Source organism: Erpetoichthys calabaricus, chromosome 10 (genome assembly GCF_900747795.2).
Source record: "Erpetoichthys calabaricus chromosome 10, fErpCal1.3, whole genome shotgun sequence".
Lineage (NCBI taxonomy): Eukaryota > Metazoa > Chordata > Cladistia > Polypteriformes > Polypteridae > Erpetoichthys > Erpetoichthys calabaricus.
The window spans coordinates 45,361,366-45,378,127 of NC_041403.2; the positions used below are offsets into that span (position 1 = coordinate 45,361,366).

Sequence of the window (16,762 nt, forward strand, 5' to 3'; positions counted from 1 at the left end):
GATACAATAGGGTCCAATGGGGACCAATGCTAAAAAGCAGTAGACAATATCAAAATGTTAATTAACAAAATGTAAATGTACTGGTTTTGCATAAGCCATATGTCAGATACCCAGTTACAATGTCCTAAACACATGCATTTCTGCTACAATATTGTTAATTGTCTAGAAAATCCTCTTGTGAATGTCTGGGCGCTGAAACAAGTGGGCAGACTTTCATTTGAAGACCCACCTCTTCCCTTATTCATTGGTAATTAATCTACAACACCTTAATGCACTTTTTCAGTATGGTAGTGCAGTGGTTTGTCCATCATCAGGGCTCAGTCAGCGTCATCATGGAGTTTATTGATTTTCCCTGTCCGTGTAAGGCTTTCTTCTCTCCACACCTTAACGTGTGCACATTGGCACTCTTTAATTGTACTTGGGGTGCTCTGTGATAGATTAGTATCTTGCTTAATGTTGATTCCCGTCTTGCACTTAATGCAGCCACAATGTGCTTCAGTGTATTTGGAAAATCTAATTTTGAACAGATGGGTAAAACTGGTGGAAAATTCATAAAACCTGAATTATGCTACTAGGCTAGTTAGGAAATCATGAGAAAATAAGCAATGTTAGTACAATATAGTTTTTTTCATTGCTTCATCTGAACTTTCTCGTTTTCACTCTTAATTTAAAAGTTTTCCTTTAGGTTATTCAGAAACACTTTATCAGAATCAGAATCATCTTATTGCTAGCATGTGAAACATGCCAGAATTTACTTTGGTTAGGTGCAAAAACGTGAGATTCAAGACATTACCAACTCAAAACAACACAATTTCAACACAGCATTAACCTGACACTGTGCAAATCAAATACAAAATGTCAAATAGTTTCCGCTCACAGACCCACCAGGACACCTCTTGTACCGATGCCTATTTTAGACGTCCCCTTTGAAAGGGTGGGATTAGATAATGTTGGCCCGATTCCAAGGAGTAAAAGTGGCTTTCATTATATACTCATGTTAATCATTATGCCACAAGATACCCAGAAGTAGCCGTGCTGCAGTGGGTGGATGCTCAGCCTATTGCAAAAGTACTCTTGGATATATTCACACATATTGGTATCCCTCGTGAGATTCTCACTGATCAGGGCACACCCTTTATGTCTCGCATCATGAAGCACCTATGCAAAAAATTCAGAATTAAGCAGTTACACTCCACGATTTATCATCCACAGACAAATGGCCTGACTGAACGATTTAATAAAACCCTAAAACAGATTCGGCGGGTAGCCCGTGACGATCCATCCTCCTGGGATACGGTAATGCCTTTCCTCCTGTTTGCTGTTCGGGAGGCTCGCAAGTGTCCACTGGGATGGGCCCGTTCAAACCATTATTTGGCCACCAACTGCGCGGGGTGTTGGACATTTTTCAGGAAGAATGGATGGGGACTCGCGAGACACTCCGTGGAGGGAGGTTTGTCGACTGAGTCATTTCGCTGCAAGAGAAGATTGCCAGATTGTCCTCTATTGCAGTAAAACATCAGCAGCACGAGCAGGAGGCACAAAAACATAATTATGACAAGACGAGGAAACTCTGTGAGTTAAAGAATGGGGATTGCATGCAGGTGTTGACTAGCAAGGGCCAGCAGTGATAGAAGAGCAAATGTCCCCAGTGAATTATTAAGTCAGAATTTGCAGGTGACGGAAACTTTTAAAGAAGTGGCACAACCATCAAAAAGTCCTGGTCACAGCCGCAGCGGTCCCCCAGACCAAGGTCGCCAATGGGGATGATTAAATAGACACCCAGGAAGTGGAAATGCTATCACTGATCGAGGGGAACTCAGGCAATTATTCGGCAGCGCCTGGCTGGACGATAATTGCAGAACATAAAATTGTCACTCGGCCTGGTGTTACTATACAGGTGCCCCCATGTGGTCTACCAGCAGCAACAAGGAAAGTGATACATGAGGAAGTCAGACAGATGCTCCAATTGGGCGCTATTCGGCTGAGCCAAAGCAATTGGCAAAGTCCAATTGTACTCGTCTCAAAGCCAGACGGTTCGGTTCGGTTCTGTATTGATTTTAGGCATTTCAATAAGCTTTCCAAATCTGATGCATAGCCGATGCTGTGTGTGGACGAGCTGTTGGAAAAGCTCGGGTAGACTTCATATGTCTCCATACTGGACCTCACGAAGGGTTATTGGCAGGTCATCTTGGAAGAGTCTAGTTGTGAGAAGACCGTGGACCTAAAAGCTGCTTTATCATCGTTCCCGTTTCTGGGCAATCCAGACTTTTCGAAGGAATTTATTCTGCAAACAAATGCTAGGGCTTTCGGTTTCAGGAGCGGTGCTCTCACAATGTTTTGAGGGGGAAGAACATCCCATCACATTTCTCATCAGAAAGCCGCTACCCAGGGAGTGTAATTATTCAACAATTGAAAAGGAGTGCTTGGCGATTAAGTGTGTGGTGGAGGCTCTCCGTTACTACCTCTGGGGACGACGGTTTACCCTGGAGGCTGACCTCACCCCACTGCAAAGACTTACAAACAGATGGATACTAACGCCAAGGCTCACTCAGTGGTCTATTTGATGTTCGCTACTGTCCTGGGGCTGCACACACCAATGCTGGGGGGATGTGAGATATCTGAACTCTTTTGGGATCCCCCCAATGGAGCAACACATTGAAGTGCGTCCCGAAGCGCGATTGCCGTGTCTATGAAAGATTGCATGTCCGTTGCCGGGGCAAACACAGGCTCACAGCGTTGCAGCGGAGCTCCGCGGAAGGAAATCTGAGCTGATCGCAGTCGCGCTATAAGTACCTGGGAGATGAGAGATACAAGGAACATTATAAACGCAGGGAACATTATTAATTGACCACTAACCTGGCCATGACCCTGCCTGACTGCTGTGTCTGTGTATAGGAGAGTGGCATCTCCCACTACAATAAACAACCGTACTGTTCCTGTTTCAAGCTGAATAAAGCTGGTTTAGGGTGCAAGACAATGACTCATGCGTCACAGCATAAAAAAGTAAATTGTATAAACAAGCAAATATAACAGACAATATAAAAGATCAAATAATGAAATTTAGTTTTAACTGTATATGTGAGGATTTGGGTTTATTTTCTTCAAAATGGAGCAAAACTAATTCCGTTTTCCAAAAAAAGAAAACTGTGTATCAGTACTGTACAGTATATCACACAACTGCAGATATATATTACATGCAATTACAACTCCAATAGAAGTATTCCACAATGAACTCGGAAGTGGATAAATATTTCCAATAGAGTTACAAATGTTACTTCCCATTTTGTTTTCTTATTTCAAAGTTGTCATTTTCAAACTTTACCTGGTTTACTAGCCTTGGCAACCATTGGTAGAAAATCTTTTGAAGTATAAAATCCTTGTTCCATTGTTAGCCCTGCAAAGATTTTGTGTCTGTTTGGTTCTGGCAAACCTGTTAAAACATAATGACAGAACAGCTTTTAAACATTGCATGATGTATTTTTGCCTTTCAGTACTGACATGTTCTTTTTTTTTTAATATTACAGAAGGTAATTGCTGTTTCGGCAGATAAATACATCTACCTTGTCAAAGTTATAATTGGTGTCCTACTATATAAGACAGAAAAATGCAAGAATTTCATTTTAAATTAAAAGGCAGCAAGAACAAATTGAACTAAAATGAAGAAAACAAAATATAGCCTGGAAAATGTCTGTTAGATCAACTGGTATTGATTTAAATATTTTATCAAAGTGAAATGGACAAAAAAGCATGAAAATTGTTTTATTATAATTAGAAACTTCCAAGCTACATAGGATTAAGCACTGCTTACATTTCCCTTTGGAACATAAAGGACAAAAGGTAAAATAACACCCTAAATTGCATATTCATTTGTTAGAGGACATGTGTTCACACCTTTACCTTAGCCTGACTAAAGGTTTATGAAAACCTGGAAAAAAATGACAGCACATTGAACTTGGTAATGCCTGTGAAAAGCTCAATGAGTCACATAACTATAGGCTCAGAATGATTTTCCATTGTAATCTAGGAAGTATCTTTCTCCAAACAGAAAAGTGTTTAGTACTTTATACGTCTGGTGTTTAATGCAATAGCTATCCAACTTTTGACGCCAGACTTGTCAGGTGTACTGAGTGAAGGGACATCAATATTTCATCTGGAACAACTGTTCATCAATTATTTTCACCAGTTACATACAGCACCGTTTGCATAAAGTGGGAAAAGTGTCTAATACAGCAGCAAACCATCAATATGCTAGGAAAAAAATCATATGATTTGAGTGTACATCTGCTGTCAAACCATTATGGTTGTAAGTGATTCAGTAGTTGCACCAGCATTTCAATACAGATGTTTCAAATCATATCATTTTCACAATGCCTTATTCATGTCCAAGTCCTGCGTGCCATTGGTCTTTCCACCACAGACAAATCATGGCATTTTAATGTAACATAAACAAAGAAAGTCAACAGTTGTGTCTATAAAAAAGGTAAGCAAGCCACCTCCCAGAGCTGTGCTCTTTACTCAAGTCTTGTTCTTTCTACAATGTGCCATTCTGCATGTTTTCCCTTTTCTCAAAATAATGCTGTCTGCATACCTTGCATTCCATTTTGTTTGAAAAACAACCTGGAATACAAAGTAATTTCTATGAGTTTATATTCATCTTTTTACCTAATTGAAATAATTGGAGCACCAAAGGTTTTTGAGATTTGTCTGTATTCTTCATCACGTGTACTGAAACAATATGAAGGATATACAGTGCATCCGGAAAGTATTCACAGCGCAATACTTTTTCCACCTTTTGTTATGTTACAGCCTTATTCCAAAATGGATTAAATTCATTTTTTTCCACAGAATTCTACACACAACACCCCATAATGACAACGTGAAAAAAGTTTACTTGAGGTTTTTGCAAATTTCTTAAAAATAAAAAAAACTGAGAAATCACATGTACATAAGTATTCACAGCCTTTGCTCAATACTTTGTTGATGCACCTTTGGCAGCAATTACAGCCTCAAGTCTTTTTGAATATGATGCCACAAGCTTGGCACACCTATCCTTGGCCAGTTTCGCCCATTCCTCTTTGTAGCACCTCTCAAGCTCCATCAGGTTGGATGGGAATTGTCGGTGCACAGCCATTTTAAGATCTCTCCAGAGATGTTCAATTGGATTCAAGTCTGGGCTCTGGCTGGGCCACTCAAGGACATTCACAGAGTTGTCCTGAAGCCACTCCTTTGATATCTTGGCTGTGTGCTTAGGGTTGTTGTCAAAAGATGAACCGTCGCCCCAGTCTGAGGTCAAGAGCGCTCTGGGGCAGGTTTTCATCCAGGATGTCTCTGTACATTGCTGCAGTCATCTTTCCCTTTATCCTGACTAGTCTCCCAGTTCCTGCCGCTGAAAAACATACCCACAGCATGATGCTGCCACCACCATGCTTCACTGTAGGGATGGTGCCAGGTTTCCTCCAAACATGATGCCTGGCATTCACACCAAAGAGTTCAATCTTTGTCTCGTCAGACCAGAGAATTTTCTTTCTCATGGTCTGAGAGTCCTTCAGATGCCTTTTGGCAAACTCCAGGCGGGCTGCCATGTGCCTTTTACTAAGGAGTGGCTTCCGTCTGGCCACTCTACCATACAGGCCTGATTGGTGGATTGCTACAGAGATGGTTGTCCTTCTGGAAGGTTCTCCTCTCTCTACAGAGGACCTCTGGAGCTCTGACAGAGTGACCATCAGGTTCTTGGTCACCTCCCTGACTAAGGCCCTTCTCCCCCGATCGCTCAGTTTACATGGCCGGCCAGCTCTAGGAAGAGTCTTTGTGGTTTCGAACTTCCTCCACTTACGGATGATGGAGGCCACTGTGCTCATTGGGACCTTCAAAGCAGCAGAAATTTTTCTGTAACCTTCCCCAGATTTGTGCCTCGAGACAATCCTGTCTCGGAGGTCTACAGACAATTCCTTTGACTTCATGCTTGGTTTGTGCTCTGACATGAACTGTCAACTGTGGGACCTTATATATACAGGTGTGTGCCTTTCCAAATCATGTCCAATCAACTGAATTTACCACAAGGTGAACTCCAATTAAGCTGCAGAAACATCTCAAGGATGATCAGGGGAAACAGGATGCACCTGAGCTCAATTTTGAGCTTCATGGCAAAGGCTGTGAATACTTATGTACATGTGCTTTCTCAATGTTTTTATTTTTAATAAATTTGCAAAAACCTCAAGTAAACTTTTTTCCCATTGTCATTATGAGGTGTTGTGTGTAGAATTCTGAGGAAAAAAATTAATTTAATCCATTTTGGAATAAGGCTGTAACATAACAAAATGTGGAAAAAGTGATGCGCTGAGAATACTTTCCGGATGCACTGTATATTTGATACTTTTTCAGTGATTGTTTTCTGAGAAAGGATTGGTTGAAGGATATGCAAATGCAATCAGGTGGGAGCTGGAGGAGACACGCAGCTTACAGTTTACAATAACATTGCTTGTTAATGTCATCAATCTCTTTTTCTGAATTAGGTTTGAGAGTTATAACAATATGGGAATTTGTATTGCACTTATTTAGGAAAAGTCAAAGAAGGACAAGAACTGCTGAGATACTGAAAACACAATGGTCATTGGCATAAAAAATGGTGCTTCTACAGTTAATGTATTACATCTTGCCAAAATTACAAGTTTAATGGCTTCATTTTGGTTCGCTAGTCACTCCCCTCATAGCTCTGTAAGCTCTGCTCTAACTACCGTATTTACTCACGTAGAAGTTGGGTCTTGAAACCCAAAAAATCGATCATAAAATCAGACCCCAACTTGTACGCTGTTCAAAAATGCGACACCTAATATGTTTTTTTTTTTTACATCTTCTTGCCTCCTCCAATCTCCCACCAGTTTCTCAGACGCATCGAATTTTGTTGCAGCAGCACAGTTACAAATTTCTTTCACTACTTCAACGACGTTTAATTTAAAAACAGCTTCATATTTTCTTCTAATCAAACTCTCCATCGTAGATAAGGGATGCTCTTACGATAAAGGCATATGAGGGTGTGAGATACAAAAATCACAAATCAGTGCAAACGTTGCTTCGGAATAGTTCGGGTATCACCGTGTGGTCACATAGCAGCAATAGAGAGAGAGAGAGATTAGGAGCACACGCTGAAACAGCGCATTGCCACACACATAGAAAAAAAGGCAGTGTGCTCCGTGGTTACTCTCTCAGGTAGGCATTAGCATATCATAATCCCTTGAACCAATAGCATGAGTTTTCTGAATTCGACATATACAACCGACATTATAAAATACCAGAAATTATACTGTAAAATCAAGCCCCGACTTATTTGCGGGAGAACTTAACCGCGAGTATATACGGTACCTGAAAAACGGTTTTCATTTAAACTTCAAAAATGACTGTTTTGCAGCTGGCTAAGAGAAGTACTTTCAATTTGTTGAAAAATAAGCTATAGAGTCATGCCACAAAAACAAACGATGCATGAAGTGTGATCAGCTAATTTGTGAGCTAATTTTACATGTTTTAAAACAACATTAAAGTAAGAGAAAGTTTATTGAGGTGATATGTGCACTGTTGTGTGTTTAAAGGAGAAGAAAATAAACGTGTGTGTTTTGGGACATTGTGAGACTGTGTTTGTCTGTAGCTGGGCTGATCTTTGTACTATGTTGTGACGTCTCATCGAATAAACACACTCAGGAGCCGCTTGTCTGGGGGAGTCTTACAAATACCGACTGGCTTTTTATTGAATAGGCTACGATATAAACAGTGCCCTACCGCCACCCGTTGTCTGGGTCACGGGGATACCTCCAAAATAACAAAAATAATTTACCTTCGTCCTATCTACCTCTTTAACTGTTCGCTCCCTTCACTATTTGATGCCGTCTTCCTTTCACTCCAGCAACAACTACCACTTCCGACAACCACCTCCCCTTTTCTTCACACACCGTTAATTAACCCGGAACCCTGTCACTCATCTCTCTCTTAAGGGAGGTGCCCCAAGCCCTTACAAAAAGTTACAATATATATTGTAACAGATTGAGGCTTTGTCCACCTCTTGAACCCTCAGGTACCACTCTGAACACCAGGTGAAAGTATAAATAGTATTTTTTTTTCTATTATACTGTGCACAAAGCACCCTCCACTCCACACTCATAAACAATAAACTCTCTCAATACTATAAACCAATACTCCTCGCCCAGACACTTCGCCCTCCTACCTCCCAGCTCAGCTCAGTGTCTGGGCTTTCCCATAGTCCTTTTATATCCCCTGACCCGGAAGTGGTTCCTGGCCAAACTCACAAGTCCTTATTCCCTCCGGGTCAGGGTAAACAGTCCTTTCTTCAGCCCGGGAGCACGTCGTTCCTTCCTGTCACGTGATGATGACGCACTCCCGGGTTATAGGGCACATAAGAGCCCACTAGCCCCCCTAAAGCGACTCCCGGAGGTCCCCAAGGTATCCAGCAGGGCTGTGTATATAAATTTCAAAGTCCATGATGCCCTGCTGGAACTCGGGGCACGATCATGCTGTCCAGAGGGCTCCTTCTGGCGGCCTGGGGGTGGCGACCGGAGTCTGTAGCCGGTCGTCCATCACAATATATATATATATATATATATATATATATATATATATATATATATATATATATATATATATATATATATATATAAACATGCACACCTATATTAAATATTTTAGTATTTTATCTTGTCACATAGTCATAAGCTATGTTCATAGTACTCCAAGTGGAATGCACAAACAGTAAGGATGTATAAAGGAAGTGTCTTAATTTTGCTTATAAATAATGATTATGTTGCATCTTCATGAAAAACTACTGTATATTACTTTGAAAGCCTATATCCAGTGAAATGATTGAATAAATGCATCTTTTTTTAAGCAAAAATGCATTGCTTTTTCCTTCTACCAGTTGTAAAGGGGGGAAAAATCCTTTCAGAAAAGCAGAACTCGGTGCAACAGTCAGCAACTCATCTGTCTGCTACACACGTCTCAGGCTACAAGCCTATCATTAATGCATTTTGTACAGCGGGTCTATTAAGTGAGGATGGCAATTAAAGTTCCTTTTTTAACAGTGCCTGTTGCTTGACCTGTGATAAAGTAACCCATCAAATATCCAATAATTATTTCTACCTGATGTTGTTTGCATCATTTATCCAGGAAAGGGAAGATCTTTATTTATTTATTTTTCAAAAGGGGATGTTGCTGCACCTGTACAATGGTTGCTTACAGGCCAGGAGTCCCAAGGAGAGGCTGGGCAGCCTGTCCAAAGCTCAGTGTTGCCTTCAGAATCAATAATATATGTAACTTGTAAGAGCACAGTTGAGCAGAACACAAGCAGTGCCCTATTCTCGTTAACTACACTGAGCTCTGATACTACAACCTACTCCCCTGTGCCTACTGTGATCAATTTTAATTTTCTAACCAGAAAAAAAGAAAAAAACAAAGCAGCCCCCATCCTCACATGCACACACCTTTTCTGAATTCATCTCTGAAGAATGTTATAGATTTATATGCCTGCAGTGGGAATAGAAGAATTAATTCAAAGAGCAGCCCATGGAAAGAACACATCCAAACTATCATTATTTCTCATAATAACCATAGTGTGGACCAGTAATATTAGCAGCTCTAAATAATATAAGGGGGCTGGGTAAACGTGGAATGACTAGGATTAAACATTTTCCTTGCAAAAATATTCAGTGTGAAAAGATTCTTTGTAGCTCATAGCCGTGTTTCTTTCACAAAGTTATTTTAATGTGTACATTACTGCAGACACAATAAGAAAAATCAATAAACTTAACAGGTTACACGATGCCCTGTGGCTCCTTTTAAACTCCTAATAAAGGTGGCACTTTCTGATCCATGCTTTTATCTGCAGAAACATTTTTAAAAATTATGGAAATGACATATGCATAAGCTGAATGTATCACTAATATGGGTGGCATATTTGTGAACACATATGTCACTCATTTTAAAGCACAAATTGAAGACACAAAGCTGCAGCACTTCACACCTCAGCCTCTGGTCCTGTTTTCAGGATTCTGGTGATACTGCACCTTAATAAGTACACTAGGCCTAGATTTAACAATGCTGTATTCAGTGAAAGCTGACGCTAATTCCAGCCCGCATAATCAGTGCTAGACTGCAGCAGCATTTTCCTTTCTGCAATTAAACTAAATTGGACCCAAATAAATAAGCATGGATGTGTGCGAGTGTGCCCTGTGGTTCACTGATGTCCGGGTTCAAGGCTGTTCTCTGTCTTTCTCCCGATGTTTATGCTAAAGACTTCAACCTCTGCCACTTTGGTGTTCAATAATGGATAGGTGGAATTCTCAAAAAAGAACACAGCCAAGACTAATGTTAGATCAGTACAATATATCATATTTAGATTTATATTTTAAAGTATAAACGACAACTATAGAACAGTGCAGTAGCATAGCAGTTAGCACCTCTACCTTACAGATATAAAAGTTCAGAGTTACACATTTTATATTTTACTCTGATTTACACCCACAACCCTTATCCCATAAACATGCACATTAAGTTAACTGGCAGGTTTCACTCTTATAAGGTCTTTGGGTCAAATCTGATCCATTTTGTGTTTGAAATCAGTAAAAGCACCCTAAATTTCAACTGTTCATGATGAAACTTTGTGATTTTTCCTATATTTCCCCAAATGAATGAATGGTTAAAAAAAGTTAAACATTCTATAATTTATTTGCACAATTTCTAAAAAGGTCTTTGGGTCAGTGTTGACCCACCATTGGCTTTAATAGATTTTCCACTGCATTTAAAGTAATACATTTGTTCATGACCCAATAAACCTGATCAACATCCTCTTTTTAACTCCTATTTACAAAGGTTTTTAGTTAAGTGTCTTGACTTTATAAAAAGCAAAAAGTTTCCAAATGTCACATTTTTGTACAGCTACTGCACATTTCAAACACACATACTGTATGTCCTTTGGGTCAATTTCAGCCCAGCATATTTCAAAATTTCTTGAGCTCCTCTAAATGCTCAACTTCCCCTTTGGACAAATAAAGCACATACAAATGCAATCTATCTATCTATCTATCTATCTATCTATCTATCTATCTATCTATCTATCTATCTATCTATCTATCTATCTATCTATCTATCTATCTATCACTATATATATCATTTGTTTATATTCCATAAAAACATCCTAAATGTAATCTGTTTAAAAATTACATGTTACGATGGCCAATCAATACAGAATAGGTCCACAATGAAAGATCGGATATCCAGGGCACCTAAAAAGGGGGTGCCAGAGTCAGATGAAAAAAGAGCCAGATGGCACAGCACTAAGTTACCCTATAAAAACGTTGTGAGGATTAACTTGTCTTAAGAATGACTGAATGTGGGTGCATTATGAAAGACTAAAGTCCCAGCCATGTCCCACTCTTAACTTCAGACAACATGTTCAGGGAAAGAAAAGCATAAAATATCGATTACATGATAACATACATATTAAACTGTGAAGCCATTGCAAACTAAAGAGCTCTGTATATTAGAGAGAGAAATTATGCCTGTGCATTGAAGGATCTCTTTACAGGCTCTGTCAAGGGCCACTAACGTTGTCATCATCTTCTCTCTCTCAAACCCTAAAATTAGTACTGCCTCAATATAAGGTGGAATTGAATAAATGTCTACCAACAAAAAAAAAGAAAGTTGCTAATTACTTTCACACATTCAAAAGCACTTCTTATCACAGTCTGAAAACAGCATCTTTAAAATTGTGCTTCATTCTGGTCAACCTAGCCAGGGTTAACTTGCTGTGTTTTTTTTTTCTTTATTTTTATTTCCACTGTGTTTATTTAACTCCAAGAAGTGCTTAACACTGATCATTGATTGGAATTGTGAACTTAATGACAACATGCAGGTGGACAACAAAACCAGAGTCTGTACACTGATAATAAAAAGTAGTATAATCAGTTGGTCTCAGATTTATTGTCACATAAGGTGTACACAGTAAAATGAAGTGCACGTATGGTCAAGTGCATCATGTAGCCACTGTCCGGCTGCTTGAACCTCACTTCGTAGATTATGTCAAATACAAAAATCACAATCAGTAATGATAATCAAAAGTTGTTTCCTTTTAAATATGTTATGTTTCATATGCAAGTTTGTAATAGCAAAACTTACTAAAAACAGGTACTTTGGTATTAGGGGTGTTTTAAATGTTTTTAGGAGATGCAGAAAGAAAGAAAGAAAGAAAGAAAGAATTTAATTTTATTAATCAATTAATAATCAACAAATCGTTTACATTACCTTAAGTAAAGAAAACAAGGAAAACCCCAACTCACCCCAAAAAGAAAATAATATCTAATTCATATTTCAAAAAAGAAAAATGATCTTATTATCCTCAAGTTTACAAATTGCCTAATGAGCACACCATCTTTTGATAAAAGAATTTACATTTGTAGTTATTTTGTGGAATTTATATTCTAAATACACTCTGTTTTTCACAAGTCCATTAAATACCCTTATCATGTCACATTGCCTACTTGATTTGACTTTCTCTTTTCTTGACTGATAATCAGCCAGCTTGGCCAGTCCAATGAGGAAATTCCTAATCTGACATCCTTCCTGATTATTCTTATTTCCGGTAACACCATAAATAAATATACACTAATTAAAAGTCAAGTTAAGAACACTAAAAACATTTATGAGAATCTAAGTGTACTACGGGCAGAGTGGTGACTCTGAGGCTAGGAATTTGCACTGGTAATTGGAAGGTTGCCAGTTCAAATCCGATAAACTCCAAAAGTGACTCTACTTCGTTGGGCCCTTGGGCAAGACCCTTAACCTGCAATTGCTCCGTCCTGGGTATGACATTAATCTGCATCTGGCCCTGCATGTAGGCCTTCCAACCTGCAGGGAAAAACCTGGGAGTTGGTGGCAGAATTGGTACTCCAGCCACCGTAAAAAACCTCACACTGGTTCCATTCCATCTGACCTAGTGTGATGCTGAGGTGTCACCTGTTGCATGGCTGCACTTGGGTCCTAATCTGGGATCTTGAGTTGGTTCGTCATGTGGTGGGTACGGCAATGAGCTGGCTGGACAATGCGAGTGGACATTTGTCCACAGAAAGGATATTTGTCTGTGACTGAAGGGAATTAACAGCAATGATGCCGTCCAGCACACGCAATTGCAAATCACCAGTTCTTTTGTTTAATAGTTTAGCCAGTGTCTCTGCCCCTCCAAATCTGCTCCTCCAAGGTGTCTCTGGTGTTGTGCTCAGTAGTGCCCGGTGATGTGCCAGCACACATGTTCTGTGGAGCTCTTCCCCCACAGCACCATGTAAGGAAATTGTTCTTTGCTGTAGATGGCATGCATACATGGTTTCAATATCCTTAGGTTCCAAACCAGCCAGCACCACAGTCACATCAGGAAAGCCTTCATCTCTACCAGAGAGGATGTCGCGAGTAAGAGATTTTACTTCAGCTGGAAGGTTGGCATGGATCTTTTTCAGCAATTGATTAGCCTGTCTCAGTGTGTGTAGTCTCAACACCTCTGCCATCTCCTCAGTGCTGCACCAGCAGCATCTTTCCATATCCATTAGACGGCAGACCTGAATTATTGCCTCAGAGATTAAAACTTCCCTACTTGCCATCTCCATTGTGCCCAGAAAAAGATAAAACTCTTTTTAAAATGCAAGTCATACAAAAGCTGGGTGTTAAAATGCTAATGGGAGCTTTTAACTTTTATACCGTACATTAGGCAATATAAAACCACAAATAACTAAACTGTGATCTGAAAGGACTGTGGGGTTTAAAAAACAGTAAATAAAAAGACTAATAGAGAGAGAGAGAGAGAGAGAAGAGAGAGAGAGAGAGATAGAAGAGACACTCCTCACCTGTACCCACGTATATAGTCTGATGCCCCCATTTATTGCCCTCCACTCGTCCTGCAGCTCATACCATTCACACATAAGGTACAGTGCACGAGAAGACGGTGGGTGAGGCTCCAAATGGTTCCTTTCTAATTCATTGTTTAATGTACAATTAAAATCTCCCCCTAGAATTACATGATCATCACTAGTTAATTGTAATAATGTGCTATTCAACAAGGCAAAGTATTTAAGTCTTTCTTTTCTATCAGTTGGTAAATATACATTGAAAAATGTAAAAACTAACTGACATTTTTCAGTTTTTATTTTTACTTCCAGTAGACACCACCTCAGTTGCTGATGCAAAACAGGATTCACATGTTTAGCCTGGAGGATTGCTACCCCTCATACCGATTTGTGCCATGGCTAAAATACATGTCCCTGCCCTAAGCCCTCATCCACTGGCACTCTAAACTTTCATCACTGTGCATCTCCTACAGAAAAGCCACTGTCAGGTGTTTCTCCCTCAAGAATGTGCAGAGCGCCTCCCTTTGTGTCTCTTCAAAATTGAATGTGCCGATCCTAACCCAATCCATTTTATTTGGAGAGAAAGAAACACTTGGAAGACAACAGGCAACAAACAATCAGAGAAAAAGAGAAGTGACTACCAGATCCATCATGTGTCCTTATTAACTAACGATGCTCATAGTTTTGTGATAATACTTTTAAGGTGATATACAGTACATCTTACTGTTTAAACATATCAGCTCCCATGCACCTTTTCAAAAATGATATTACTGAACTACTGAAAGGTTCAACCTAAGGACAAAAATCTTGGATTAGAAAACCCTTCTTGCCTTTCATCTCTGCTAAGATGGTATCTGAGAGAAGCTGTACACTTCTCCTTCTCCCACTTCCTGATTCCCCTCTAAATGAAGGGACGAGTCACCGGAAGCCACTTCATCATCACCACTTTCTGGAGCCAAGCAGTCTTCTTACTCCTGTACTATCTCCCCTTGAAATGGAGAGGGGTCTTGTTAAGCTAGGTGTTTCTTTGCTACAGATTCTGTTTCTTCTTATCTGACTAACTTTAGTACTGTAGGAACTTTAAATCACTTCTCTTGCTCTGTGGATGTCATATCCACATCACCCTACATGATCTCTGCAGCAGATGAGCCTGCTTCCACTACCAGACTTGTTTTTCCAATCTCATTACTATTCCCTGAATCTTCCTAAGTAACTTTTTTTTGCTAACAGCATTAGTCCTGAGCGTTACTCAGGCAACGGAGTGGGCGTGTCTTACGTAAGCAACAGGCTGGAGCGTTACCCCAGCAACAGCGTGGACACATCTTCTCGTGGCCTCATAATGGTGTCTCATAAGAAATGTTTCTCAGCAGCCTAGGTGTTACAGTACCTGCTCTTGACAGTGATACAAACAGTGATGTTGAGGAGCTTCTCATCAGCAATGATGGCGAAGCAAATCTGTCTTCAAGCAGTGAAATTGAAATGGACAATGAAACTGATGAAACCGAAAGTGACGCTCACATTTGGGTTTCTTTTGACCCTGCTTCAAATAAACCAGCAGTTGTTTTGATCTTGTGAGGCAATAAAAGTGAACGTTGAAAGCCAAGATCCCCTTACTTACTTGAAGTTATTTCTTGGTGATGACGTGATCAAAAGAATTGTTGTGGTGAACTGTTATACTGGACAGTATCGGGTAAATGACCGTACACCTAAGCAGTTTTCCCATTCAAAGATATACCACACAAAAGACATATTTTGATCGTATATACAGTATTGGCATAATAATTATTATTATTATTCATTTCAATAATTATTCATTATTATTATTATTTGTATTATTATTATACTTTTTACTTCTGAATTTGTACTTTTAGTGTTTTGCACATTATAAGAGCCAATCTTAGAAAGTTAATGCTTTAAATTAAACTCGTATTAGTGTTTGCTCTACTTGAATAGAATACAATTTTCTGTCATAGCTATAGATTATGGTATATCCTTTTACCCCGTGTAAGTTAACATGAGATAGAATCTTCTCAGCTATATCAGGGATACAGTGTATTAATTAAGCCAGTTTTTCTAGAATTAGTCTCATTGCTAGCATGGACTGAAAGACCCACTTAGGGTTTGTAAGTGGGATAGGCATACAGTTTTCTAACCGTTTAGAAATGGTTTATCTGTATTACAAAACTTAAAGAAACAAACAAGATATAAACACCTTAAACAGAACTTTTCTTAAAACCAGAACTTTTCTTTAATTTGCAATACCAATTCTTTCTCTATTTTTATGTGAACTGTTTTACCTTGAATTTTTACTAAAGCTTTTAAAAATGAAGATATTTTGTCTGTGGAATCATTTTTGAATGTGCCAAGCTATTGCTAGAATGCCATGAAGCAAACTAAACCTGCAGAACATTGGTAATTCTGAGTAAACGCAGCTACACACGTTTTACAGTAGAAAGATGAGATTTAATAAAAATGTAAATTTTCAAGTCAAAAAATGCAATGTTTTTTATATTTTGTTTGAGAAAAAATGTAATGCTAAGGAGGTTAATATTCCACAGTATCATCAGCACCTGTCCTCAGAAAGAAACAGCTAACTTCAAACGAAGATCTTTACAGCCCAATGGAATTCATTTCTTTTGACACCACTTGACCATACCTGCCCATTTCTTTTTCCAGAACCACATTTGAAAGAAAAGGGGGGGGCATTTGATAAGGTGATCTTTTTAGCTTGGGCAGACAGCAGCAAATCCTATACAAAGGAATCATGGATGACAATGCCATCCTTCACAAGCACGTTTAGCAACGTGGAGTCTAAAAATACAATAATTACATTGCTCATCTGTGAAGCAGATCGAATGTGCTCACAGCCAACT

General features: G+C 39.3%; 1 protein-coding gene across 2 annotated transcripts in view; it reads right to left on the reverse strand.

The window, feature by feature from the left end:
* LOC114658374 (dihydropyrimidine dehydrogenase [NADP(+)]-like) overlaps positions 1-16,762 on the reverse strand; it is a 1,245,381-nt gene that overhangs the window by 681,606 nt on the left and 547,013 nt on the right. For both annotated transcript variants that reach the window (XM_028810459.2, XM_051933021.1), the window contains one exon: positions 3,323-3,430. In XM_028810459.2, the coding sequence (XP_028666292.2) occupies positions 3,323-3,430 (108 nt within the window). The remainder of the gene's footprint in view (positions 1-3,322; positions 3,431-16,762) is intronic.